The sequence below is a fragment of the Megachile rotundata genome, chromosome 4, assembly GCF_050947335.1.
Source record: "Megachile rotundata isolate GNS110a chromosome 4, iyMegRotu1, whole genome shotgun sequence".
In the NCBI taxonomy this organism is placed as follows: domain Eukaryota; kingdom Metazoa; phylum Arthropoda; class Insecta; order Hymenoptera; family Megachilidae; genus Megachile; species Megachile rotundata.
This window is the reverse complement of record NC_134986.1, coordinates 21,775,285-21,786,266: the sequence shown is the minus strand read 5'-3', so window position 1 is coordinate 21,786,266 and position 10,982 is coordinate 21,775,285. Positions and strand designations below refer to the sequence as shown.

Sequence of the window (10,982 nt, the reverse complement as noted above, 5' to 3'; positions counted from 1 at the left end):
TTGTTATTGTTTCTTTTTAAATTTTTGTGTTTTCTTTATCTTCATTTCTAAGAAATTGCATTTTATTTGTTATCGTTGTGTTTCATTAATTATTTTTTTCATGAAATGTATACGTAATGCAATATGAAATATTATATATATAAATATATATTGCGTATTTAAAAAAATACTAATAAAAAAATATAATTACACTGCAAAAACAAATAATTTATCATGAAATTTGTATCATAACAATGTAACTTTTACATTTTGTATAATTTTATAATTTTTCGTGTTAAACTGATTTTCTTGGCAGAGACCTTAAACGATGAGTTCAGGAATTAACCAGTTCTCAATACGCAAGAGCACGCAAGAGTGCACAGTATTAGCGAAATAAAATGTTGGTGGTAAAGAATACTGTTTTAGATCGAACTCATTGATCGTTCGTCTATGCGTAGTGTAGCCATTCTGGCAAGGTTTAGACGGGTTGTGACGAAGACGAAACAAAATTTGGTAATTTGTAATTAAATAAAATTTGTATTGCTATATTGAAACAAAAACGATAATTAATGTTAATGTGTAGCATAAACTGTAGATTTTGAAGAAAATAAACAAGAAATATCAATTGATTAATATGGAATTAGGTTATTACGTTGGTTATGTTACGCGAAACTTAAAGGTATAATATTTTCTTATGTAACAGGATAGAATTGACAGGTAACGGTAAGATCGAGTCAAAATGTTAAGGCACCCGGTGATAAAATTATCAACCGGATTACAAAATGGTAGACTTCTTGCCATGGGAATACATACAACATCCTGTAAGTTGCAACAGGAGTTAGTAGAAGTGTTCATAGATGATAAACCAGTTCAAGTTCCACCTGGAACAACTGTTTTGCAGGTAAATAATACTTTCCCCGTATAATAAGCATATTTTTATATTCAATATTGGCACTTGAGTAATAGTTTATGATAATACGATAAATATAAATAATATATGACCATTTTTGTTCAACTATATCTTTTTTAGGCAGCTGCCAAAGTAGGAGTAGAGATTCCTAGATTTTGTTATCATGAACGACTAGCAGTTGCAGGAAATTGTAGAATGTGCCTTGTAGAGATCGAAAAACAAGTTAAGGTATTTATTAGGTTTGAATATTTTATATATTTTGTAACGTGTGCATAAATGTACATATTTATACAAGTGAAAAATATATTTAGCCTGTTGCAGCATGCGCTATGCCTGTAATGAAAGGATGGAGGGTGAAGACAAATTCTGATTTAACGCGTAAAGCTCGGGAAGGGGTCATGGAGTTTTTGTTAGTTAATCACCCTTTAGATTGTCCAATTTGTGATCAGGGTGGTGAATGCGATTTGCAAGATCAAAGTATGGCATTTGGTAGCGACCGAAGTAGATTCGTCGATATTAATTATAGTGGTAAAAGAGCAGTAGAGGACAAAGATATTGGACCACTGATAAAAACAGTCATGACACGTTGCATCCATTGTACAAGATGTATTCGTTTTGCTTCCGAAGTAGCTGGTATCGACGATTTGGGAACTACGGGTCGTGGAAATGATATGCAAGTATGTTCGACATATTCCTTTTTTTTAGTTCGTGTCTTTATACCGATAGCATTCAAAGTACATGCCATTATTGTAACAGGTAGGAACGTATGTGGAAAAGATGTTTTTGTCAGAATTATCTGGTAATATCATTGACTTATGTCCTGTTGGTGCGTTAACGAGTAAACCGTATGCTTTCGTTGCTCGTCCATGGGAAACGCGTCGTACAGATAGCATCGATGTTCTTGATGCTGTTGGTAGTAATATAGTAATATCTCATAGAACGGGTGAAGTTTTGAGAATTTTACCAAGAGTTAACGAGGTATTGTCATCACGATAATTACGATTTAAACTACATTTATAGATTTTAATGATGCGATACATTACTTAGGAAATAAATGAAGAATGGCTATCAGATAAGGCACGTTTCTCTTACGATGGACTCAAACGTCAAAGACTCATAACTCCTATGATAAAAGTCAATGGAAAATTGGATGCTGTTAATTGGGAAGATGCTCTTCTAACGGGTACTATCATAGTTACAGTTTAACGTTTGTCCCTATTGTTAATCGTGTTGAAAATTGAATTTTTAAATAATTAAAACAATGCATTGTTAGTTGCGCAAGCTGTCCAGGGCATTTCATCGAATAAATGTGCCGCTATCGCTGGGAAATTAGCTGATGCCGAAGCTCTTGTTGCATTGAAAGATCTAGTAAATAGACTTGGCGGTGAAACTCTTGCAACGGAACAAAGTTTTCCAAAAAATTTTGGAGACATTAGAAGCAATTATTTATTAAATAATACGATCGCTGCTATAGAAGAAGCCGATGTCGTACTATTAATCGGTACAAATCCGAGATACGAAGCGCCATTAGTGAATACACGTTTGCGGAAGGGATATATTCATGGCGAACAAACTATTGCCCTAATCGGCCCGGACGTAGATTTAACGTATGATCACGAAGTAAGTAAAGAATTTCTTAATGTGGTAATAAATTCAGTTTTCTGCCGTACACAAACTGAAGTTTTAGTTCAATGTTAGCATTTAGGTAAATCCCCAGAAATTATAACGCAATTAAGGAATGGTACTCATTCATTTTCGAATACTTTGAAAACTGCTAAGAAACCTCTAATTATCCTCGGTATCGAACAATTAAGTAGAAAAGACGGAGCGAAAATTTTATGCGAAACACAATTATTGGCACAGACTTTAGGAGATAAATCAAAGGTGAGTAAATAATCATTTAATTTGTTTTTATTTACACCTATATACAGGTGCACTTTGTTTTTTATGTTTTGTTTCAAGACTCCGGAGGAATGGAAAGTATTAAATATACTTCACACGAATGCGTCGCAAGTAGCAGCTTTGGATATAGGTTATACGTCGTCTGTCGATGAAATTAAACAGCAACAGCCAAATGTTTTATTTTTACTTGGAGCTGATGATGCAAACATAAAAAGACAAGATTTTGCCAACACTGTTATCGTATACATAGGTACATAAACTATTCATTCAATAGTACGTTTATCTAGTCAGTGATGAATATTCAGGGTGAGACATTTACAATAAAATTGGAAAATAAAGAAAAAAGAATGTGATAAAGGTAAAAGTTGTTGTTCTCTTGAACAATTTGCAAATTATAATTCTAGAGACAGAAAGATCTTTTTATATGTCTCTTTTTATTCGCGAAACAGCTATTGCCTTTATCAGTCATTTAAATCGTAGATATAACATGTAAGATAATACAGTAGAATTGCTTGAAACGTATTTTAGGAAGTCACGGAGACGAGGGAGCTGCGATCGCTGATGTTATACTTCCTGGAGCTGCGTACACTGAAAAAGTTGGAACGTACGTGAACACAGAAGGGCGCGCACAACAAACTTGCGCGGCGAATACGCCGCCGGGTATGGCGCGACCAGATTGGAAGATCATCCGAGCTCTTTCAGAAGTAAATATCTGTAATCAATAAATATTCAATTACAGATAAAGAAGAGATACTAATTGAATATTTTCGATAGATTTGCGGAGTTTGTTTGCCTTATGACAATTTGATGGAAATTAGAGGAAGGCTTGAAGAAATTGCACCGCATTTAGTTAGATATGGTAACGTAGAACCAGCTAATTACTTTGTTCAGGCGTTGGAGTTATCCAAGGTAAATGTGTATAAGTTACGGTACATTTTTTGTGTACAATGTATAACGTGTAATACGCGAATACTAACTTACGTTAAATTTTTTTGTAGGACACGGATGGTTCACTGTCGTCAAATCCATTAGAAATCAAACAGAAAACATTAGATCAATTTTTCATGACAGACGTAATATCTCGAGCTTCTCTTACTATGGCAAAGTGTGTGCAAGCAGTCATCAAACAACGAGAAAGTAATTTGTAAAAAATGAATTACCAGTGTATATGAAATTGTGTAATGGTAGATGTACATACATGTAACAGTATATGGGAATACATACAATACTAGTTTAATTACAGGTATGTAAAAGGGAGAAGCAGTATCTTTTGCCAACTTATACGATTATACCATGTGTATTAATTTACCAAAATATACATAGCGATTAATGGAATGTTAAAGCTTTCAAAGATGTAACGTTAATTTTCATTTTACTTTTGTCTTTCAGCTGGTTCGTAGAATACAATACTTTATTAAATTTAATGTTTCGTGTGATAAAAATCAACAGCGAAGCGATATTGTCGTTAATAAAAGTATCCCTTAAAACATACTGTATTATCAATATGCTTTTCTTTTTCATCTATAATGCAGCTTAAAGATTTTATCGTCCCGTTGAAACTGTTTATATTGGTATTTACATTCAGTATTTTTACGTTAGAAAACGTTGTACATAGTTTTAACAACACAATAAAGACAGCATTTACATCCTAATTCGTTAATTTGCTATATTAGCACGATACGATGATTTATTATCATTAGAAATGAGTAGGAGAAAATAGGAAAGAAACAAAAGCGAATAAGTATTTTTTAGTATCATTGTTACCATAAAATTGCTAATCGTGATAGTACTAATCAACGCGATCAACTGAATTGCTGGATTCCGGTTGATCGTCGGTGTCGAGTTCAGCAGAACTTTCATCGGTCTCAACCTAACGACAAAAAATTATTAAAATTATTAATTGTCTGTACGCGAAGGATGAATAAAAAATTCGTTCCGACAAATTTATACATACCTTTTCACCCAATGCGATCAACCTTTCTTTGTATAACATAATTTTAACATCCTGTTCTGTTAAAAGTTCGAGAAAACCTTCCTGATCGTTCTTAATTTTCTCCAATTCCTCAGATTTTTCTTTTAATTTACGTTCAAAATCAGTCTCGTTTCTTTCTTCAACTTTTAGTTTATATTCGTTTATCGTCGTCGTACATTCGGCTAAACGATTTTCTAAATCTGTAATTATATTCTTATATCTTTCCATTTCTTTCGTGTAATCTTTTCCGTTCGCTACATTATTAGCATTATTTTCTTCCGATAACAAATTGGTTTGTGCGGCTCGTAGAACTAAATTTTGATCCTTTAAATGACTGACGGTCGACTGCAAATCATGAATCTGTGCCTGTAAATGAAATGAATGATTTTGTAAATATTTCGTTACGATTGTCGAAATTTCGAGAACTTTTACTGTACCGTACTTCGAGTTCGTGCTTTTCCTTCATCAGCGATTCTGTAATTTGATTAAGCTTCTGTATTTGTGAAGCTTGTTCTCGAATCACTTCTTTGTACTGTGCTATTAACACAGAATCTGGAATAATCGATGTCGCCATTTGATTTTTATGATGTACATTACTACCCTCTAGAACGGATTTCATAATTATACCTGAAAATACACGCGAACTAATTAAATAAAAACCGATCGAGTTACATTTTCTATATTTTTCAATATTAAATTTGCTGCATTGGTAAACGCTAAGTAATTGTTACCCTCTAACGTTTTTGATAGTCTACAAAACTCATGATCCAAAAGAAGTTCCGAAGAATTCTTCGCTGAAGGCTGCGGGTGTTTCAAAGTTCTAGAATATACCTCATGCCTAGCGAGACCGCCAATAGCATCTTGAAATCTCTCTACTCCTATCCTATTTTCGATTAAATTGCACAATTTTTCCTAAAAGCACATAGTACCAACCATACATCGCGTGTCACACCGTGATAGTAGCAAAAATGTATTGAATTCGATTATTTCAAAGGCTTTACCAAATTACCTTCGTATAATTAGGGACGCTATTATCGTTAAAATGTACACATACTCCAATAAGTATAGCGCACATACTTTGTAATAACGTTTCCTGCAAATCATCGTTATTTTCCTGCGACGATAATAAAGCTGTTAAATAAGCTATAGAAGAATCGATAAGTAAGAAAAATTTAACAGCAGCTAGACAGTGAGCAGTCCATCTGCAGAGCAACATTAAAAGACCTAATTTGCATTGCGTCTTATTGCCTTGTTGCAGTAACATGACACATTGTTGCATTAAAGTCACAGGTGGTTTTCCAATGTTTGTTGCAAGAAGTACTCGCAATAATTGTTCTTTTTGGGTGTTGTCATCAATCAACGCGTAAGACAATGCCACGGCAGAAAACCAATTCGACAAAGAATCCGGAGAAAACAAACCTCCGCATAACAGCTGCCCTAGCAACATTACGTTTCTTAAATATTTTTCGCTATTTATACGCTACTGTTAAATCAACACTGTACAAAATACGATAAGAAAATTTTACAAACCTGTTGTTACGGACGGTACTTCGTTACCTTGAGGTAGTAAAGTCTGAATGAGCTGACTTTGTCCTACTTCGTTTTTATATAAAAAACATTGAAAACAATATAGAACGGAACACCTTAAAGCAAATGGTTGCTTTTCATTTACCATAGACATAAGTAAAACAACAATTGCAGGCCTGAAAAGTATATATGTATATTTCTAGCAATGTAACGAACCAAAAGGAAAGGAGCAATATGTATTTATAAGAGTTTGCAATTACCTGGGAGGGCTACTAGGAGCCATTACTCCTGCCAGAAATTCTTGATTATTAGCATTTCCTCTAATAACTTCAGCTACCGTGTTAATCGTTTCTATGAGCACATCAGCAGGCACACCACTAGCCATCAATATATTGCATAAAGCTTGTAAAAGTCCGCAATCTCTCATGATTTGTTGACAATTTGCTACTGCCTTTGAATATGTTACGGACAGCAATTAAGATTAAGAAACGAAACGAACAGGCGGATATAGAAATTTTTAAAATATATACTCTTTCGCTTACCTGAGCAGGTCCATTCGGTGCTACTAATGCACGAATCACCTGTACCATACAGTGAACATTTGACACTTTTTGTGGACTCCATGCACCAAGTGGATCATTATCGATTTCAGACGGTATTTGAAACATTGGTGTTAATTTTTGAATATAACTACCTAAAACATAATAGTGCAAATAATTTTATCTCCTAGCGCGTATTAAAATAATCCTTTTCGATTCTGAACAATGTAAGTATTACCTTCTTTAAAAAAATTTTGATTACTTATATTGCCTCGTAAAAGATTCAACATAAGTAAAAGACAATCTTCGACGACGATACCACCATCCGCGTTACCCTCTTGGGCAATAACATCAAAAATACGATCAAATGCATTTTCAAACGCAACAATTTTTTGAATATTTGCATTGCCTTTGGTCAATTGAATAAGAAGCAATAAGGCCTACAGGAAAAAGAAATAAGGTTTACTTTTTATCCTGTTAAATAATAATAACTATGAATATGTTATATTCATGCAAACATACATCGTTACGTATGACTTCTCTACTATCGCCAAGAAGATCCATTAATTTAGAAACACCCATAGGACTAACTAAAATTATTTCTTGTATGTCTTTTAGCCTGTTGGTTGATAAATGCATTAATAATTTTAAAGCTGGCCATCTAACTTTAAATTCAAATTCTTCCAACAGCGCCAAGACTAATCCTACGCTATCTGTATTTTTAATAAATATTTCTGTAAATTGCTCTCCTATTTTATTCTTTGGTCCATGTTTGTCCACTGAAAATAACATTTATGTAAACTCTGGTAAAACTTGAACGAACAACATCATTATCGATTGACTTTACCTTCCTCTTCGAACACCTTAGGATTTGTTATATTACAAAGAGTGTCCAGAGATAAACCAATAATTTCGCAATCTGTTCTATCCATTTCCAAAATTTGCCTCAATACATCCATTCCTCGAGTTCCAACTTCAACGCGATAAGTGCGTGAAAGAGCTTTCAATGCTCGACAAGCATCTCTTCTGTCACTTAGCAACGTTGACGATTGTAACCTGTCCACTAACCGCTCTACCTTTATCGATGAAAAGAATATTGATGAAAATAAAATAATTTTATAAAGTACATATATCATGATGCGAATTATAGTTATTTTGTTATGTTATTATACGAACTTATAAGTACCATGTGTTGTTACACTAAAACTCGAAAGAAAATACGAAAAGAAAAATACAATGAATTTTATCAATTGAGAAATTTCAAATACCGTATCTGCACCGGACGATTCATTTTCTACAGGTGTGGAACCTAAAACGGACTTTAGGCTACTTTTAAAATATTCCATTTTGTTGACAACGATGCATAAAACGAATCTAGATTATACGAGTACACATCACACGTCACACAGTATCATCGACATTTTCAAGTTATTTGAAGTTGCTGAATATTGTTAAAACAATCGACGTTCGATAGAGGGCGGTAGGAATCTGATGTTGATGCACATAAATATATATATATATATATATATATATATACATATTTGCTTCAATTTCAAGTAACCTTGAAAAGAATCGATAACCATGTACATATATGTATAGACTCTGTATACATATATTACATCTGCTACAGAATATGTAGAAAATATATAATTACATCGAACTATAAGCTACGTAAGATAAATAGTTATTTGAGTTATATACATATATTCTTTGTTAATTTGTTGGTCCATTTGAGAAAGTCGATCGAAGGAGAATGAAATTCGATGCTAAATTGTACGATTATACACGCGAACATATTTTTCAGATCTTTTGTTATCAAAAAAACGAAACTTACAGTGGCCCACGCACTTATGTATACATGTGTTACGTATAATGTATTAAAAGTGGAATTTACATGTATGTATGTCCATATGTATATGTATATAACGTTATATTGTGCAGTTCACCCGACAAAGTATACATGTATTTATGCATTTATGTATATGTACATTTGTAATTAGCTGTACCAACTTCCATAAGATTTAGCTATAAAGATTTATTAGCCGAATCCCAAAACTAAATAGAAGCCAAATAAGAATTTATGCAGAAAGGAAGAAATAATTTGTTTCGTTTATAAACGACAAATTTTGGTCGTGTAAAAAACTAAGAAAATTATGCAATACATAAAACTGTCATTCTTAACGAATACGATGCAAGAAAACCAAATCAATCTTCATCGAATATTGCATCATACTACAATAAGTACTAGAATCGCGATATTAGTACAATTTACGTGTTAATGGTTAGACGTCATGTATGGATGTAGATATAATTGTATATTTAATCGAAATCCTTATTGCACTGTCTGATAAGCATTTATTTAAATAATTTCTCTATTCTATTCTATCACGCGATTAAGTTATACACGTATGCATACATATATGTATACATACGTACAGAAGTGGTAATAATAAAATAATATACTGGCGATAGAAATAATCGTATCGCGTGTTGTCAGGTTTGTTTTTACAGGAATGACAAATAAATTGAAAGACGCGAAGAGAGAATTATTCAAGATAAAGATAAGACTGTTATAAATGAACACTGCGATTTTATATCACGTAAAAGGGTGTAATATCGCTTTAACGATATTTTTAACCATTCTATTACCATACCGTTATCGCACACGTAAGAACGTGTGCATAATATACATGCGTATATGTATGCATATGCATACGTGTACGTGTATACATATATATACTGTACTTCTAGTAATACAGTCGGTTCGCATTTCGTCACATTTTAATTATATCGATATTGTTTGAATTTTTAACGATAAGTTGACATTTCGTTTAAGTTTTTCGTTAAATGATGCATATTCGTAATGTCTACGTATGTAACGATAAGTTTAACGATAAGTTCCCATTGTTCGAGCCTAATAAGTGCCTAATGTAGTCCTACCGATCTTACTTATATCTGCTTACTCGTCGATAACTCGTATTCTTTTCTACCGTTGATCATTTGTTTAGAAATCTTCGTTTACGTAGAGCAAAGAGTTATCCTCGGGTTTTCTGCATTCGTGTACACGCACATATATATGCGTATACATATACATGCGTATATCATAGTTATACATACATGTAGTTAGTCGTACGTTTACGTATAAAATTACATAACTTATACATAAGTACCCGTATCTATTTATACTAGTAAGAAGATTTGTATAGAGACTGTGTCGTTTCTTAGCATGTATTCGCGATAATTGAACTTTATCAATTTTTACACATATATACACACGTATAAATAAAATTACTCGACATTTTAATTACAGGTATATACAGATATTCTCGCGTAATCTCGTTAATCTAAATCCCGGATACACTGTTATACCTTATACGTATGTAAGTACGAGTACTTAAATATACATAATTCGCTCAAACGAAAACGAAAAACTGCATAAACAAAGATAAGATGTACGATGGTACAATTATCGTATGAATGAAGGAAACGTTTATTACAGATACAGAATATTTAAAAGAGGAAATCAATTAGACACGCGAATGAAAACGTTCACCGAGCATTTTTCGGTCTAAGTACGGCACTCGATGAAAGGTTAAAACAAACGGGGAATAAAGATAGTACATTACAGAAATTGATAATGATACGACAAAGAGAAAAATAAAAAAATGTCCGACAAACTCTCGTCGAGTAAGAGCCGATAGAATTATTATTCCGTCTATGGAAACAATGATTAATTCCATATAAAGACGAAGAAAAACGTATTTTTGAAAAGTACCACCCAGCGCGTATCGCGATATCGTGCGAAATGTTATAGAAGTCGAAATGTTTCAACCGTATCGCGTACATATCTATAATGTACACTATTAGTTTGTTTAATGTTGTTCTCGAGGAAATAGTGGGCATTTTATAATTGAGAAATAAAAAATTTCGAAGAATCTGGACGAGCACAATCATAAAGGTATAAGGATGAAAATAAATAGAATAAAAGAAGAAATTCATGGGTAAACATGGAGAATACCGGTAGGCAGTAGACGGTAGGTTACGATTAAGCCACGCGATATAGGCTGTTTCGGTCGTTCAGTTTTATATAGTTGATCGGTTCGGTGGACGATGCCGATGGAAAGTGGTATTAAGAACCGAAGGTAACCGAACG

General features: G+C 33.1%; 2 protein-coding genes across 8 annotated transcripts; one reads left to right on the top strand and one right to left on the bottom strand.

The window, feature by feature from the left end:
* The first annotated feature begins 325 nt into the window (after window positions 1–325).
* Window positions 326–4,443, top strand: ND-75 (NADH dehydrogenase (ubiquinone) 75 kDa subunit). Of its 3 annotated transcripts, XR_001097361.2 has the most exons (13): window positions 326–492; window positions 683–880; window positions 1,010–1,117; window positions 1,201–1,566; window positions 1,646–1,867; window positions 1,937–2,072; window positions 2,163–2,509; window positions 2,588–2,773; window positions 2,852–3,041; window positions 3,320–3,495; window positions 3,566–3,700; window positions 3,790–4,034; window positions 4,181–4,282. XR_001097361.2 is itself a non-coding variant. In XM_012296827.2 (12 exons), the coding sequence occupies exons 2-12, from the start codon at window positions 719–721 to the stop codon at window positions 3,937–3,939; spliced, it is 2,178 nt and encodes a 725-aa protein (XP_012152217.1). In that variant the 5' UTR covers window positions 326–492; window positions 688–718; the 3' UTR covers window positions 3,940–4,443. The 3 variants fall into 3 exon arrangements, 2 of the variants coding, with proteins under 2 accessions (XP_012152217.1, XP_012152216.1); XM_012296827.2 differs by having other exon boundaries at window positions 688–880; window positions 3,790–4,443; XM_012296826.2 differs by having other exon boundaries at window positions 3,790–4,443.
* Window positions 2,783–8,275, bottom strand: p115 (general vesicular transport factor p115). 5 transcript variants are annotated; one of them, XM_003708099.3, is made up of 13 exons: window positions 8,098–8,275; window positions 7,677–7,905; window positions 7,352–7,608; window positions 7,068–7,269; window positions 6,833–6,984; window positions 6,551–6,741; window positions 6,294–6,466; window positions 5,773–6,200; window positions 5,495–5,675; window positions 5,206–5,390; window positions 4,746–5,129; window positions 4,556–4,661; window positions 2,783–3,503 (listed from the first exon to the last, which is right to left on the bottom strand). In XM_003708099.3, the coding sequence occupies exons 1-12, from the start codon at window positions 8,173–8,175 to the stop codon at window positions 4,581–4,583; spliced, it is 2,541 nt and encodes an 846-aa protein (XP_003708147.1). In that variant the 5' UTR covers window positions 8,176–8,275; the 3' UTR covers window positions 2,783–3,503; window positions 4,556–4,580. The 5 variants fall into 5 exon arrangements, with proteins under 5 accessions (XP_003708147.1, XP_012152214.1, XP_076386982.1 ...); XM_012296824.2 differs by having other exon boundaries at window positions 7,677–7,901; window positions 8,098–8,252; XM_076530867.1 differs by having other exon boundaries at window positions 8,006–8,112.
* Window positions 8,276–10,982: the final 2,707 nt, after the last annotated feature.

Coding starts and splice junctions, on each gene's coding strand:
- p115 (XM_003708099.3), bottom strand. CDS start 8,175: ATGGAATATTTTAAAAGTAGCCTAAAGTCCGTTTTAGGTTCCACACCT. Junction 6,742..6,832: donor CACCGAATGGACCTGCTCAG/GTAAGCGAAAGA, acceptor ACATATTCAAAG/GCAGTAGCAAATTGTCAACA. Junction 6,201..6,293: donor AGTACCGTCCGTAACAACAG/GTTTGTAAAATT, acceptor TAATGTTGCTAG/GGCAGCTGTTATGCGGAGGT.
- ND-75 (XM_012296827.2), top strand. CDS start 719: ATGTTAAGGCACCCGGTGATAAAATTATCAACCGGATTACAAAATGGT. Junction 2,073..2,162: donor GGAAGATGCTCTTCTAACGG/GTACTATCATAG, acceptor ATGCATTGTTAG/TTGCGCAAGCTGTCCAGGGC. Junction 3,701..3,789: donor AGGCGTTGGAGTTATCCAAG/GTAAATGTGTAT, acceptor ATTTTTTTGTAG/GACACGGATGGTTCACTGTC.